The sequence below is a fragment of the Strix uralensis genome, chromosome 7 (assembly GCF_047716275.1).
Source record: "Strix uralensis isolate ZFMK-TIS-50842 chromosome 7, bStrUra1, whole genome shotgun sequence".
NCBI lineage: Eukaryota > Metazoa > Chordata > Aves > Strigiformes > Strigidae > Strix > Strix uralensis.
Genome location: NC_133978.1, coordinates 11,740,587 through 11,758,565, shown reverse-complemented (window position 1 = coordinate 11,758,565; position 17,979 = coordinate 11,740,587). Strand labels below are relative to the sequence as shown.

At 38.5% G+C, this 17,979-nt stretch overlaps 1 protein-coding gene across 10 annotated transcripts in view; it reads right to left on the bottom strand.

The window, feature by feature from the left end:
* The window catches only part of LDB3 (LIM domain binding 3), a 130,611-nt gene that overhangs the window by 71,359 nt on the left and 41,273 nt on the right, over window positions 1–17,979 (bottom strand). For all 10 annotated transcript variants that reach the window (XM_074874430.1, XM_074874429.1, XM_074874431.1 and 7 more), the window contains exon 4: window positions 2,336–2,411. In XM_074874430.1, the coding sequence (XP_074730531.1) occupies window positions 2,336–2,411 (76 nt within the window). The remainder of the gene's footprint in view (window positions 1–2,335; window positions 2,412–17,979) is intronic.

Sequence of the window (17,979 nt, the reverse complement as noted above, 5' to 3'; positions counted from 1 at the left end):
CCTATGTGTCAAGGAATTCTTCATTTCTACAGTCATACTGTTACTAGAAACAATAAAGGGACAAGCTCAGAAACTTTGATTTTTAAAGTATATTTACTGTAACGTACCTTACTGCAACATCCACATGCTACTGTTTGTATCAATAAAGACTTTTTATTCTGATTTTTGAGACTTCTCCAATGGTTCAATGCCTTCAATACCTTCCAAACCACCCTCAGAGAATAATTTTTCTTCAGTTGAAAATTACTGTTGTCTACTAGTGTATACTAGACACACAAATGTCACTTCGCTTGGCCTGCAAAGGGCCTCCCACTCTAGCACTCTACTGCTACCTCTTCTCCCTGGGCCAATGACCCTACACCTAAGATCACCTTCCTGAATACTGCTAGATACCCTGTTTCCCACCATACCTTCTCTCCCAGATGCCACCCTTTTCCTCCAGAAAGGTTCCAGTAAATCTCTTTTCCAGCTGCAAGTACTGCCTTGTAGCCCATTCAGAATAGGCTGCCTGCAACAGCTCCTATAAACCTTTCCTAAGCACCGATGCAAAGAATGCTCAAGTGCAAGACAACATGCTCCTGAACAAGGGTTGAGTCCTTTGACCCTCATCTCTTTCTGGAGGGTTAAAATAGGAAAGGTAAAGTGACTTTATAGCTTTCATGCCAAAGACACTTTTAGAACCTTTAAAAAACCTACAATGCGTGGAGTTAACTTTTCTATGGGTAGATAGCTAAGAGAGAAAAATGTTTTGTGTGGCAAACAGCTTTGAATACCTATGGCAGTAATTTTTAAATTGACACTTGCCAGGGAAAAAATGCACCTAATACAGAGTAATGAAAATCTGATGTATAAAAGCTTTTATGTGCCTGTGGTGGAAGTAGGCAAATTTGTCATACCTGCAAAGCTGCTACTGAGGGTCCCAAAAGATAGTTGTCAGTCTGTGTTGGTGAATAACTCTGAGGAGACATGTCTACTTGCTTCCTTGAAAGCTGTCAGCATTCTGTGTAGTTCTTGAGGGAAAATAAGTACTCTCTCTCTCCCTTTCTGTCCCTATTACTTTGCTGGTGCAGTCAAACACCAGTCTAACTAAAAGAATGATCCATCGGGTTTGTTCTAGGAAATTCACAGTACTGTTTGGTGACTCTTCCAGTAACTTTCTCTAAGATAACTTTTATAAAATCATGATATAAGCAGAAACAACTCTGAGCAAGATAAATTCTTAATTTCATCTTCCCTTGCCAGAAAGTTTACAGGATCTGGAGCAAAATAACATTATTTCTGTCTCAACTAATAAATGGATAGACAGGTTCATTTCAAATTTGACAAAATAAAATTGAATCAAGTTATTCTCCCCAAGTGCATTCCCTTCTCTTAATCTGAACATATTTGCAGAGGTTACAGGGATGATGCTACATTCTGAGCTCTGATTTTGGAAAGCATGGTCTTTATAAAAATTACTTAAAATTGATCTATGGAAGTCAGATCTGTCAAAACCAGTAGAACATCCCCTAACTCCCCATATATTTTGATCTTCAGTATTTCTTATTTATACTCCATGCTAGGGATGAAACTGGCACTCACAGAAGGGATAAAATTGCAGCAATGGAAATTTTACCTCCTCTCCATTTATCTAATTAAATGCATCAGCAACACAAATGTCCTACCCAGTTCTTGAGCCTAAGGATATATACCATCTTTCAGGTATCCTCCAAAGATACAGATGATGAGTTGCCAGGTACAGTCAATGAATGCTGTTTATTCTAATATGAACAGTTATTTTATGGAAGATGATGAGCTTTGACAACAGAAACCAAGCCATCCATTTCCCCTACCACTTGCTGTTATTCATTAAATTGACTTATCCTCTTTATTTTTCATTCTCATGTCTTTTGAATAATGTGACAAAAATGCAATATGATGCAAGCTTTCAAATGCCTAAATGTCCTCTTGCCAAATCAATGTCTTTTCAGCTGTAGTCAGGATTTGGATACACTGAGGCACAGTATAATGGTTTTTCCCCCAAGAATCTACAAAAGCAAATGTATATTTTGAGAAGCTTTGGTAGCCTCTTGCAGCCTAGATGAAAACTAACCACACAGAATGGGTTAGACCAGGTCACATCAGAGGATGGCTGGATGCTTTGGTTCTGCTAATCAGAAATTGAAAAAATACAGATCATTAATATATTTCATAGTGGCATTTTTGCTGCCTGTGCATTAATTCAATGTTTAGTTATCTGAGGGAGGCAAAAGCTATTTTCTGTAGTAGATATTTACCTTCACTGTGGTAGATAAAAATGGTATTAACTTTGGCTGAGGAGAAATGTGTCACATACCTTCTGGTGGGGAATTACAGCCCTGGGAGAGTCAATTCTGGGTGCTGTGGTCGAAACTGGCACTGGACGTTTAGATCTGGAGACCAAAAAAGAAAAAGAGATTAGCAATCTGGACTCCTATTTTTCAGCCCTATTTTCATGCAAAAAAGCTGCTTCATCAGGAGTGAAAGCTAAGCATAACCTAGACTTTTTCTAGTGATCATCGTGCTTTTTCTATATCCCTATTTACAAAGTTCCTAAATATGAGAAAAAGTTTGATATACTTTCTCTGAATGATGAAAAGCCACCAGTTATGGAAGCAGACTCTAACTTGGGAGATCATCCATTTTCCAGTACCTTGTGACAAACTGCATTTTCACAGATAACAATCAGCCACAGCTAAATAAATTCAGGTTTGGGCAGCATGCTGGAAAGAGAGACTTAGAAGTGTTTTAAAATGCAGAGACTAAACTTTGGTACTGAGGCATCTCAAGATCAAGTCCTCAAAAGGTTATTATTTAAGAGCTTAAACTGTATGGTAACTGCCATAATTTAAGCCTCTCTACAGGAAGAAACATGGGCTTCACTTCAGACAATTTAGTTTCTAGAGGAGCAGATCACTACTGAATTAACCACACTCCACTCCAAAGGCCTGCCTTTCACCCATATTCAACAAATATACATACATAATAATTTAAAAAACAGGTATAAATTCCACTAAAATGCTTTCAAAACACACAGTTTGCCATTTCACTGGAACATAGCAAAGAAAGCGCAGTGACAAATGCTAACTGAAACACTCTAGGACACTCAGGTAAGTGAAAATGTATTTGTGGGAGGTTTTGCAACAACCTGCATAGTGCTGAACATTCCTGTGAAATCTTTCCAGTACACATGGGATCATCAGAGAAAATGAAATGAAAAATGTAAAAATAGTTAAAAGAATCAGAATTATACAAGTAATACCCTATTGCCAACCTACAGATCAGGATTATGCCTGGAATTCTCATCTTTAAAAAGTACATTTCAAAATTAGGACAGGTACAAAAATGAAATAAAAATACTTAAAAAACATACAAACCAAGTAGAATTGACTGAGACACTTGGAATTGTTTGCTTTAGACAGGAGATGAATAAGGGAAGACATTAGGGAGGCTTCGAAATAATGAATGGTAGAAAAAGGGAAATAAAGCTACATTCCTGGACATTAAGTGAAATTGAAAAGACAACATGTATAAAATTAATAAAGGCAAACATCTTTTCCTAGAGCACTTGATTAACCTGAGGTGAAACTCATTGTTACAAGACATCATTGAGACTACGAGAATATCAGGATATCAGGAAGCATTACATATTCATACTTACAAAGCCCCCAAAAGTTACTTTAGATTGGATAAAAATAAGTAGCCATACAGATTCTCATTTTTCAAGGCACAACTTAGAAGACTGATAGTGGAAGACATTCTGTGCTAGGTTCATTATTTCCTTACTGAGGGCTGTTGTGCACTTTCCTCGGAAACACTTACCAGTGGCATCTATCAGACAGAAATCTGAGATTAGACAAAAAACTGTGCTCATCCATAGTGGCAATCCCTGCATTAATACCTAGGTTCACACTGAGCTGTGTATTTAGCTTTAGCTGCACACAAAATATTTCCATAAGCAGGACAAACAAAAAACCTAGGAAAAAGGAGAAATCCTTACAGGAACAGGAAGATTTCCATATAAAAGAAATGGAAATTATACTACTTTCAGAGCTGAAAACAAAGACGATGTAATAGATGCCTACCTCACAATGAGATACTCTGAAAATGAACAGTTTGAGGAGACAATGAAAAAATGGCATTTTGTTAAACAATAGGTAATTAACCTGTGAAATTCACTGACAAAGTATTCCTGAAACAAGAAGCTAGAAAATTGTAAAAGGCACTAACACTGATACTCACAGTTGGAATATATCACAATATACTCCTCAAGACATAATTATCTGAGAAATATATACCTTCAAGTTCTAAGGACAAGAGTGAATCACTAACTGCCTAGAACAAGATTTCCTCAGGCAAGTTACTAACTAATCTTCTCAGGAGCAAGTGCCATATCCTTCCTCCAACCATTTTCGCTTGAAAAGAGAAACAATAAATCATATTCATGAGACACGCACATGTATCATGAAAGACAGCAAAAAAGATAAAGAAAAAAAAAAATCAGCTGCAGTTCAGAACACAGAGTTGCCAAAAACTGACTGTGACAATTTATGAACAGACAAAGGGGAGATTCTGATCCTCCTTCCATTGGTGTGATTTCTGGGTACACTCAGATATTTCTGTGGAGTTACGTGTGGGGACCTGGGCACGCTCAAGACCACAGCCAGGCAGAGCAGACATGAAGTGTCCCCTCTGCTCTGCTCACTGATCATGAATATTAGTGCCAAAGTTGCTCAGCACTGTAGATGTTGTTTGTCACGTACAGAGGTATAGCAAACTACCACGTACTGCATGGTTGATGCATAACTAGAAAATATTTGTATCGCAGCAAAGGAATTTATCAGACTACTTCATCACTTTTGTTGCTTATTGTATGTCTATTTTTCCTCACTCATTACCTGATCACAGAAGATGGTGTTAAAAAGCTGTATTTCTTCCACATTACTGATAAGCTACATCTGTCATTCACAGTGCTATCCAACCAAGATTTTTATTTCACACCAACTTTGAGGTTTCAAGATGTTACTTTAAAACAATGAGGTTCCTGCATAACTCTGCCCTGGAAGTTAACAGGTTTGATATTTAAAAACAGAATGATGAGGCTTGCTAGATTTAACAGAGTCTTGCACCAGAGAAAAGGGCAGAAGAGGTGAAGTCAATTTGTAGAAGGAAAGTATATGCACTTACAGAATAAAGTGGTTATTTATGTAAGAGCCATTACTCCTCTGGGAAAAAAAAAATCTGCGAGTTCAGGACATTTTTTCCTCCCTTTTTTGCTAGATTAATCAAATCCTGCAGCAACACATGTTTGCTTTTGAAGTGGTGATGGTGCTGTTGTAAATGTGTGTGTCCAGGTTTACATTTTAATCCACTGATTGCAAAATTTTGTTCCAAACACTCACGGAGTGTACTTGCTTAGCAGAGCTATGAGGAGGATGGAAGTCCAAATTTCACAAATGACTGTGATAATTTTAGATTTGATGTTGACATGTTCCATCAAGATTGGTTTTCTAAAGCAATTCATTTGATTTCAAGTTTTAGACCTTTTCTTCTATATTTTCAAAGTTAAAAATGGAAACAAAAAACTAATTTCAAAATGAAAACTCAAACCAGCTTCAATGATGACCAAATGCATCATTCTAGTATTTTTTTTAATTCTCCTCCTTTCCACAGATACACCTGCCCTCTCCCTCAATACTGGTTTTCTTTCTTAATGAAGTTCAAAACCAAGATGGATGTAGTTTTGCAAAGCTGTTCAGTTGTTCCCACCTACCTAAATATATCTTTAATTGAAGAGCACTTGACTTCAATCCTGGTATCTGTGCACTCACAACAAAGCTTCATTAGGAGTCAGCTGCATTAAGAGGAACTGCCTGCCTAAGGAAGGGCTGCAAAAGACTTCTGTAATGCACTATCAGTTTAACCTGTGTCCTCGGGGGAGCGCAATACTGTACTTGCAGAGAGGTGACATGATCTAAGAGATAATAGTTCTTTTTCATCTTCATGTGGCTTTTTTATATTTCATCTTTTCACCAGTCAGTGTCTATCTTCTCTTTTCTAATTCTCAGGACAGCTAAAAATCAACATTTCTTTTCTTACAGTAAGGTTTTGCTTTCATTTTATTACACATGAGCACTTATGTATGCCTTGTTGAGCATTTTAATAATTGTGTCTTAATGTTTCAACCACTAGAAAATGAGGAGTGCATGTGCAAGGTCAAGTGCATGGAAAGGTAATAAAACAGATTAGATTAGGGTTAGAAATGCTTAGAAAACATTCTACATAACACCCAATTGAAATTGAGTAATTCTGGAGTGAAGCGGGTGAGCACACAGCAGGATGCAAAACAATAGAGCATGTAGAATCAGGCTTCTGATATATTGTTTTTAATGCAATAATATTCCTGACAATTTGGCAGAGGTGGGGGGTGGGTGGTGCGGAGGAAGAGACATATAGGACAAATATTACTCATGGTTATTAATTTGAGGTGTCCATTGAACAAGTGCTAAGATCAGTAACGTGTCAGTTAAATCTTCAGCTAAATAGTGAATTAAATAGCCAAACAGAAGCTTCTTCTTGTTTGTAAGTCTTGCACAGAAAATCTTGAATCTCGTGATACCATAGTTTAATTCTCTAAGCCCTGCCTGGGACATCAGCAAACAGTCTTAGTGACTCCAATGAGAATCACAAAGACAAACCTCTGAACATTTCACAGTACTTCAAATAGAAGTGCAATCACTGTGGGGCTAGGATGAGACCTACTTTCCCTCTCTCAGGATATCATCTGTGCCTGCAATAAAATTGAAAATTATTTCCATCAGCAGCTTTGCTCTCTATATATCAATGGTGAATGCAAATATTAGCATTTGGCTGGATGACTGGTTTGTTAATTATTTCCCTGCACTGTGCTGCACTCAGATTACAAGACAGGCAATTATGCTTTCCAGACCTAATATTCATACCCACAGCAATATACAGACAAAAACTTCTTATGCATAAATGACACCAACCTAAAGGCAAGTTGCTATCAAAAAAAAAAGTCTATGAAAAAGAATTTGCTTGGAAATACATAATACCCGTTTTCCCTTAGAAGGGATCTGAGTCAGGGGCAACCGCAAGCTTTATGGGATAGGAACGGAAAAGGAAGAAGCCAAGAAGGGAAAAATCTCCAAGAGATTTTTGTGAAAGGAAGTGGAGACAGTATACGTAAAGCTAAAATTTTTGAAAAAGCATATGTTGGAGAAGTTCTACTCACCTGGTCTTTCTTTGACCCTTTCTACTTCTGTGGCATCTGCACAGTGCCTGTTGCATCTTCTTAACTCTTCCCCTCACTCTTGCTATGCAAAATCCCTCTTTCTTGAACTGCCCCACATTCTGCCCTCCAGCCTGTTCCCTCCTAAATGGAGCAAGTGGCTACCAATGCCACCATTTCCTCTTGGTTGACTCAACACCAAGCCTAAAATCCCTCCATCTCACCAGCTCCTATGGGCAAATGGGGCAGCTCTGCCAGTGTCCCTGCAGCTCTGCTCTGTATGTGACACTTCTCCCAAGAGCACTAAGTGGGGATGCTGAGCATATGCCTGGCACTCACCCAAGGCACATAGCAAGCTCTACACTTCACCTCCATGGAACATGGACACCTTTTATTTAGGCAGTTTATCTTTCCTGCTGTCCTCTTCCTGGTTTTGTACTATTTTAAAACCATTTCCAAACCTTTCTTCTCCTTATCACTACCAAAAACTCAGGTAACCCATAAAGAAGTGTGGGTTCATCCACAGGAAATTTCATCCAGTTATAGAACTCGTTTATGCTGTCATGGATTGACTTTATATGTATTGCCATCAACACGGCTGAAAAAAACCATTAATCTGTATCAAATCCATGACTTTGTTTCTAAGTACCAGTAAGTAGATTGTAAGAATCTGAAAATGAGCTTGATTTAATGCTGAATTACCAAACAGATCACTTAGTTATACAGTGTATCACTCATACTGTAGCTCTCAAAACCTTGTTGACATCACTGTATTACCATTCAAATCTCTCACACAACTAAGTTGCTTTGTTTTAAGCTCAAATGTGTTTTACTAGTTTTCCTTGAGACCATTCACCCATACATTATAACCACAATGCTATTTACCTGAATTTTTAATGTCACCCCAATCCAAATTCACATTTGACTTCAGATTTCATTACAGGAATCTGCACAGCTTTTCTAGTTATCCATACTAACTCAATTTGAGCAACATAGGATTCACAAGTAAAATACATTTTAACTAGGCTGAAACAGGATTCAACTGGAGGGAGGATACAGGTTCTTTTTATTTTCTACTTTCTACTTACATGTTTTCTATGGCTATTACTGATCAGATAAAAGCATCAGATGTTCCTCTCAAAGCTTGATTTAAAGTAACAGCAGAAATGTTATGATGAATAAGTGGTACTTTCAGCACAGTGCAGGCAAAACCACAGTACTTTACTCAGAAATATATAAACAGGTATTGATTATAAATAGGAAGCCACTATTCTCACCTCAATAATAAATTGGCTAAATGCAGCATTTGGATTGCCTAGCTATAAAGAATAGTGTTACAGAATCAAAAGCAAAAGGCTGAAATACAATCAAAATTATCAGAGAGGGATCAAAGCTCAATGGTATAACCTTCAGATATTAGTGTCTCACTTGAAATCATGAAGCATAGTTATTTATTATTAATGATTTCATTATTATATTGATTATTTATAATTACTGAGAGGTTTTTAAACAGGAATCTATTTAATAATTTCTTAGCTTAAGAAGAGCAGAAAAAAACATTTGGGTTATGAAAGGATCTAATAGTGTAGAGCAAAGAATTAGCTATTATTAATAAAGAGCAGAAGAGGCACTGAATAAAGATTCAGTGCTTGTACGTAGCCCACCATACCCTGGTCTTGAGATGCGACTTAATTCTCCCCATTAAACATAATAAATACAAATTTTGAAGAATCAAGTATCACATACTTATATAAGTTCTTTAGCTGAAGAATATCTGAAGTGAACCGTAGTGATTTCCCCTGCTTAATTTTCACTTGCCATGCAGATAGTGTACCAAGACTTAGACTACCCCCATTCAAGTATCATCAGGCTCCACTGCAGTCCTGCAACTCTTGGCTTCTTAAGAGCATCCTTAAGGGTGAAAGTCATTGAGGTACAGATTTCAGAGCAGCACTGGGGACTGGTGTAGAGCATCAACCTAAAGAGACAGCTCCAGCATCAGGGAATCAAAACTGAACTTCAAAGGTGTGATGATTCAAAAAAAGAGTAATATAAAGCTTTGTAACTGCCTTCCATTCGTACAGAGGAGTTCAAGTGATGTCCAAATCCAAAAAGATTTCTAATACTATGCAGGTGAAGTCTATTTTTCCCCTCGCCACTCAATATTTTCTAAAAGCAAAAGCCTAACTCAGGATACTTTGAGCATCCTGACCACAAATTACTTTTAGTTTCCTGAAGCTCTTAATGAAGCATCTTTACTTAACTGACTTTCCTGTAATTCCTCTTACTTAGGATGTGGACCTTACAGTGTGCCACATGGCTTTTAGAGCATTTCTAATTGACATATGTGGGAGAGAAAAATTAGCAAACATGGATAATTAGATCTTAACTACAGTCTGCCTCATTTAGGCCTTCACTTTTTCTGTTTCCAAGCTAAAACACTTCAGTGAGCTAAAACACTTCAATTAATGCCTGCATCTGAGAGACTTTGACTGGAAGCATAACTCTACATCTTAAGACTGCTAAGTCAAGAAAGTTAGCCAGGACTTGTCAGAAGAATTTGTTTCCTTCTGAGGTACTCAAGTACTGTTTGAAGTTGTCATTATAGCCATGCACAAACATCACCGGGCCAGCCTGTACCCAGTGCTCAGTATTGCCACACTGCAACAGACACCAGACAGGGAGAGCACAGACACAAAGAGGTGGCCAGCCCCTGAAGATGCATGAAAGCCAAGAAAAACAGACTTTGGTGTATCACTGCTTTCACTGTAAGAAACAACGGGGACACCAGTGATTCTTTTTTCACATAATCTTAATGAGGCCTGACAGATTTTATAGTGGCTGGTGGGCAAGAAGCACCACAGTAAAAAGGATCCAAGGGGACTACAAACCTCACATGCACAAATAACTCATTGACAAATTGATCTAGTAAAGCCTTAGTGTTTTACTTGATTGAACAATTCCTCATTCCCCTTCTTAAAAATACTGTATCATCCATTCCAATTAGCTTCAAGTGCATAATTTTCATTTTGACATGAGCAGGCTTAAACTAATCGATGTTAATCAATAAGAAAAGGTCCTAGCCCTAATACATTGTGACCTTCCTGTGTACCGTAACATTTTGGGTAATGTATCAACTTCCTCATGGCAGAAAGCAACCAGTAACTGTTCGTCTGAAAGATTACAACTGTCATGTGTATTTAGTAAATCGTGTCAGCCCATTGAGTCTGGTGAGGTGTGACCATGATACCCATCTTGACCTTTCCATGGTAAGTGCAATATAATATGTGAAAGGATTCACATGGAGATTACCTTTAGCTCATCCAGAGAATATTTGTCAAATAAAACGATGATTTTTAATCTCACCTCTAAGCTTGTATTTGCGAAACAAAAAGTGATGCGCACTCCGACAACAGTTCTAATCCCCAAGTAGAATCTTCTTGTAATGAAAACTTCATTGCCCTTTAAAGCCTTGGCATATATCCAGTTTCCAGGCTCTTTTCGAAAACTAACAAGGGCACTTTATGCAGTGAGTGTAAATTGCAGTCCACTCAATTAAACTGCTCATGTAAGGAATATATTTATATTTATTGCAGTGACTGACATTGATATTTTATTTTATTTTCCATGGAAAAAGCTACTCATTAATTTTAACAGCATTAAACATTGCTACTCAAAGATAGTAACTCACAGCTCTATCAGAATGCTAGCCTGATCTCTTAACAAATCCTACTATCCTATCATACCCGCTTAGAGACAACTGGGCATCCAATGGGATGCACCTCTATTTTGCAAGGCGTGGGGGAGGCCCACCTCTCTCAGCTCACAGTAATACATGGTAGCTTCCTTAACCCGCTAGTAGGATATGCCTTTTTTAATGCTTTGAGCACACGGCATCATCAGAATTTTGGGGAGGAAACCTTGGCTACTGGAGGCAGATGGCTCTCAAAAGATCTAGAGTCACATGTCTAAGAAAAATAAACTAACTAGTATCACATGTCACATGCACCATTAGTGTTCCTCTCCTACTGATCTGCTTAAAATTTTGAATTTATACACACTGTGATTCAGTAAAGCATGTAAGCAGCTGTTTGACTACTCTGCTTTTCTTATCTTTCCAAAGGAGATTTTGCAATACCTCTCCTGAGTACAGGTACATGCAGTTACCTACAGGCTAAGGTGCTCCCTGAGTGAATCGTGGAGGGCTCCAACCCAGACTGTTCACATGGTCACAGATCTCAGTACTGGTCCAGTCTAGATCATAATTATTGCAGTGAACACCACATGGAATATCTAACATTGCACCAGCTTTGAATTTATTTCTTTCTGATATTTAGCCAGCATTTTCTTATTTTAACCTTTAAATCCCACTGAGAATTGTATTGGCATATTTAAATATAATTTGTGTAGAACTCAAAGGAACAGATTAAAGGACAGAGCTTCATTTTAAATTTCTTTTCTTTTTATACTATTATTTGATCTTTTTTTTAGGTGTCATCTAACCTCAGGCTACATTTCCATGGCAGTATGAACATATTTGTAGTTGAAAATATGAGTCCATTTCTAGTGAAAAGTTATCAAATGCAAATGGCACATCTTCGTCAACACTTAAGGCCAGGTTATTAAATACTGTGTTCTGACAGGAAGCAGGTATTCATCTCCTTAATCCAATCTGACACGGCCACAACCATCTCGCTTCTGCATCCAGTAATTCAGAGATCCTTACTGGAATCTTGATGTGGACCTTGTTTCCCAAACTTTTAAGTGCTACTATGCTAGCTCTTGAGTCCCAGGTGGGACTCCTGAGTGTAAAAGTGTTGCTGCCGCCTCATCCAAGGAGCAGTCATTTGGTACTGGGCATTCAGTTTCCATAGCTTTAAGACTGCAGTCAGAAAGGCAGGAACAACCAGGGAAAAACTTAGTCATTCCAGGAATGGATTTCAGGAGATATATTAACAATGCTGAACACGTACACTAGCAAGTTATCACTAGCATTAGTGTTCCTTTCAAAAAAAAAATGTCACATTGATATGTGCTCAGATTCTACCTCTAGTATGTAAGCAGTCCCTGAATGAAAACATCCTTAGTCTGATGAATGTAATAGAATCATTCAAAGAAAGGAAAAAAACTCCAAATCCATATTTTCATTTTCTGTTTGTTTGTACTGATCATCTCCTACAATGCTTTTAGGAAATGTTTCTACAGTATAGTCTGAGGACCACTATTTCAGACCATGCTTTCATCAATATTGTTTATATAGATATGATTTGCTCTTAAACTGGGATAGATACCCTCTTCTAATTCTTTTGATCATAAACACAGCCTAAATCTGGTTCTGATTTAAAACGTGCCCATCAGCAGACCTAAAACATGCACAGAATTGGTTACTATTCACAGCTTCAGACAAAAGAAAGCAGTTTACAATAACCACTGAATTCCCCTTGCTTGCAGTTTGCTGTCACCACATCCTTTATTTATAGTAGGCCTGAAATAAATACTGCAGGATCAGCCATCTTTTGGTGCTGCACAAAAAAGGAAAGCTATTAAATATTTACTATAAGTCTCTCTCAGCTTTGCCTCTGACACTTTCTCTTTCACTAGAGAAAAAGATTATTTAGCACATGATTTTCCTGCAAAAGACAGTCAGTTGTGACTGTCTGAAAGAGAATGATCATTGGTATGCCCTGGGAGGGGGAGGCTGTGTCAATGCACTCCAGGCACAAAGTCTGCACCTCCCCTGCTCCTCTCCAGCCGCACAGGGTGACACCAAGGCAGGAGTCTTAGAGTGTCACAGGAATGTTTGTGCCAGCAGAATGAGGGACACTCATGTTACAGCACTTTCCAAAACTAAGCCAGGACATTTGGTGAATCCTTTCCAAGGAGGCTGATCAGATTGCTTGAGTTAAGATCAAATGAACGTCATGGATGCTCCAGTGAAACGTGTTGACAAATAATACGGCACTCTCGTGCACTGCATTTATTGTGAATTTAAAAAAGAAACCTGCTTGCATGAAATAAAAACAGATTTTGCATGCATTTCGTTTTTCACCTGGGAACTGATTACTGTAGGACAATAAGTTTATGGCCTAGTATCTGTGCAACAGCCAGCCAGTTAAAGATGAACTTTGGCCCAGAACTAAAATGCCTGGGGGCAGCTGTGTAGCTCAAGTAACTGATTAGAAATTGATACTGAAAAATGATTGAGAACTAAACTCCAGGAGGTCACAAAAAGATTAAAAGCAAAGCAATGTCTTTTTCCACCACAACCCAGGTCACTACAGAGTATGACCATAGCCTTCCATAGCATAGGCTAGCAAAACTAGCACCAATCCCCCCTCAATATATCTAGAGTAACATACTTTTCTAAGGAATGAGCTACATCTATATAAGTATCTAATGTTTTAGAGTGTCAGCCTTGTTTGCCTGAATACTATCACACCTCATGGAGCTCTACTGGGTAATAGTGCATAGTGACAGAGAAATTTATTTTCTTCTCCCCTCACTGTTGCTCTCTTCTTTAGCAAAAGAGAATTCACCTCCTGGATGTATTTCGCCTTTGGAACTGAAGGAAGCAGAGCTGGTCTGCAGAGTCCCATACCCTTCCACACCACTGGATCACAGGTCTCTTTCTCCAGGAATGGTCCAATACTTCAACTGCCAGCCACTTGCCTGCTGCATCCTTTAACTTCCCAAAAGCAGCAGAGGGAAGCATGCTGCAGGCTCTGGAGAACTAGGCAGCCAGACAGTGAAAATGAGCAGTCAGAAAATGCAGCGTTTCACTCAAGCCAGTAACAAGACAAATTCTGGCTGCCTGATCAAACCTCTGGCATAGCTGGCAAAACCTCCATTCTAATTTTGTGGTTTAATATGAAAATAGCCTGGGTAAGGTGATAAGAATAAAATTTAACAGGGAGTTTAGGGAAGGAAGCCGTCAGTAAAAAAAACTTGACATCCACCAAGTCCTGAACCCATAATGGGATATCTACATGACTGAGAATTCCACTCAGGCCAGCACAGCACACTAAACATTCACTGAAGAGCTATGACAGTGTAACTTGAACAGTGCAGATGGATGGTACTTGAAGAAAAACTAGGTTTGTATAGTCAGAGAAGTGCAGACTCTCATTGTTTAGGCTAGCAAGTATTAATGGGCATTCTTAATGCTTCCCTTCTGCTACATTTGATGTCTCGCAATTTGATGTCCTGCACCAGTGCTGACACCATGTACAGCTTTTCTTGACAGCCAAATAAAAAATAACCAGTTCCCCACCCTGATAAAGAAGCCCCACAGGGAACTTAAGTGTGATAATAAAAGTGAGTAGCAGCAAACACTGTCTGATCTGTCAGGTTATAAACAAGGCTCATGAAACCTTCATGGCCAGTATCAATAAAAGGCCATCGCTCTTGAGAGCCAAGAGCCATTAGAAAAATAAAAAGCTTTCTGTCTCAGAGCATTTATGTCTAGATTTTATGTTCTTCACTGCTTCCTTCCATGACCTTATAGACTACACAAGCAAGTTCACTTCTACTTCCAGTGCTGCAACAGCGAAACTAAGCCACAGCTTGCCTGGTAAGGCATTCCATGACCTTGAAACATATTCTGTAGAGCCACGTGATTGCTTCCCATAAATGTCCAAAATCATAAATATTTAGGGCTTAAGTTTTCCCACCACAACAGTCAATTTCCTAATGCACATAGATGCCTTTTCCATTTGAAAGGATTTCCAATGTTTCCAAACTTTTATGCAAATCAGATAACTGAGTGTGCCCATCTCTATGTTCTTTATGGAAACGATCTTTGTTTTTTCATAGTAATAGAACACTTCAGTTTCATTGCTGCAAGCCATGTCTAAAGAACTGAAAATGATCTCTTAGCACAGTCATTTTCTTGGTAACCAAGTCCCAGGAGATTTTGCCTTTCCCCTGTTTTGTTCTCATTTGGTTGAAAATTACTATCACTAGTTACTGCTCCCATATTTTTCATGTTAATTGTTCTTCTCACCAATACAATTTTTGTTGAAAAAGGTGTATTTCATTGTAAATTTTGGGCCACAATCTTTTTGTACTTAAATAGATTAACCCATTTGTGACTAGGAAAAATGATTTTTCAAGGTGGGATTGATCTAACATCCTGAATATTGTGGACATGCCTTTTATTCAAGACATTGGGATACTGGATCTTTAATAGGGTTCTATGCATATGTCAGTTGGCTGAGATCACATGCTGATAGGGTTTAGCTTGTATAAATACTGAACCGTGCGAAGTGAAAGCCAATTTAACGCCTCTGAGCACAACTTCTGGAATAGCTCCTAATCATCTAAGAAACAGCACTCAAAAAAATTGTTTTCAGTCCTTGTCATTTGTTTTCCCCATATAACTCTAGTGAGGCTGAATGGGTCACCAATGCAAACTAATGGCTCACATAAAAAGCAACTGCCATACTGAAGAGGAGATTCTATAAATTCTGTAAGTTTAGATCTTAACTCATCTCCATCTATTATCTATGAAAGCATATTTCAGTCTGTGGAACACTATTACTGCCTACTTTCATAGAACCATATCATAGAATCATAGAATGGTTTGGGTTGGAAAGGACCTTAGAGATCATCTAGTTCCAACCCCCCTGCCATGGAGGGTTAAAACTATTTTAAAAAGGTTAAAACATAAAAAAAGTCATGGACAATCACAAAAATGTTGTTTAGCAGCAGCCAGCCTCTGAGCAGTTCTTTCAGTAATGGCATTAAAAACCAACCTGATAGTTCAAGACATAGTGCTAGGCAGAAACCTTCCACCAGACCAGGTTGCTCAAAACCCCACCCAACCTGACCTTGAACACTGCCAGGGAGGGGGCAGCCACAACCTCTCTGGGCAACCTGTTCCACTGCTTTACCACCTGCATAGTGAAGAATTTCTTCCTTATATCTAATCCAGATCTATTCTCTTTCAGTTTAAAGACATTACCCCTTGTCCTATGACTACACTGCCTGATAAAGAGTCCCTCCCCATCTTTCCTGTAGCCCCTTTAAGTACTGCAAGGCAGCTATAAGGTCTCCCTGGAGCCTTCTCTTCTCCAGGCTGAACAACCCCAACTCTCTCAGCCAGTCCTCACAGGGGAGGTGCTCCAGCCCCTCCGATCACCTTCGTAGCCTCCTCTGGACCTGCTCGAGCAGGTCCATGCCCCTATGTTGGGGGCCCCAGAGTTGAACACAGTACTACAGTCATTTGGCAGTTCATTATCCACATTAAGTTGATTACCTGTATCACATACTATTGTTTTGAAACCAAGAGACAAGACAAGCCTTAAAAAAAAGAAACAATAGAGCAAGAAAGCAAAAAATGATACTTCCACTAGAATTATGTGGACAAAGAATAATGTATACCACAATAAATAAAGCTTTAGCAGTCTGAAAATACTTTAAGAAAAATTAACAATTACTTCAATCATTAAACAATAAGCAAGCTGTCCTGGATGCTGTAAAACACTTTTTTTTTTTTAAATGTGGACACTAGAGTTGCTGGTGTTGTAATTTAGAGGTCAGCAAGTACAAAAGCACAACAATTACTCACATGAAATATCCCTGCCAACACTTGATCAAAGTTACTGTTTTAATTGACTTGCATCTGTGATATGTATTAGGACAATCCGGTTTTGTTAGTCACAGATTGGGAACCCTTCCTCTGCGTGGAAAGATAGGTGATGGTTGGTAGTCTTAAATGCTGGGCCATAGAGGCAGCCACTGGACCACTCTTCAGGTCCAGTATTCAGAAACAACAACTCAAACGCGCAACAAGCCCAAGCACAGTAAGAAACATTTTCTCTCAATGTACAAACAGAAGGATCTAATAGAAAAGCAGACAGAAGTTCTAAAGTAACTTATCAGAAAGGATTTTCCTTAACTTTCAAATACAAAATAATCTAGAACAACGTAAATCTTCTTAAAGATAGCATACATATATTCATATCACTAGCATTCATTAGAACAGAGCAAACAGAAGCTGGAGTGGGCCATAGGATGAGAATTCAAGTACATGCATCAAGATACTGTCCCATCTTCTCTCAATGACTTTGGAAGACCATTTTCTTCTGGCTTCTGATATAAAGCCCATTTCAGTACACTTACTATTAGGCTCCTGGTCTCTCTAATTTTTGGCTGAAAATCTTGCCTAAGCACACCAAGAGGCATACATGCACATCATACAAGGCAGCAGAAATTACTCTATGCATCTCCTACCTCCCTTGCGTTCACTGAAACAGCTAGAACAGACACTCTGAGAAAAATCTCAAAGGGTTTTCTTTGAGAAAATCTGGAACATCTGAAAATCTGAAGAGCTTTAATTTAAACTCTTCTCCAGGAAATATTTAAGTTATACATTTCCAGAAAATATATAAGTCTATCCAGTGTTCTCACAGAAGCTAACAAATATGTTGCAATTCTGTTGGCATCTTTCTACTTTTTGTACTTATTTTATCCATTATCTGGAACACCCACTTAAAGACAAACTTGAGAGTTAAAAAGCCATGGGGCAAATTCAGCCATACATTTTGCTTTAGAGTACTCTGCTCTGGCTTGGAAACAGCTAAAGATCTTTTTCCCTTAGGTGCTAGTCTGTTCCTGATACTGCTTAGCTGTACTGCACACCCATGTATGAGATTTTCTGGTATAGTCTCACAAATTGTATTTCCACATTACAACCTGCTTTCTGTGCC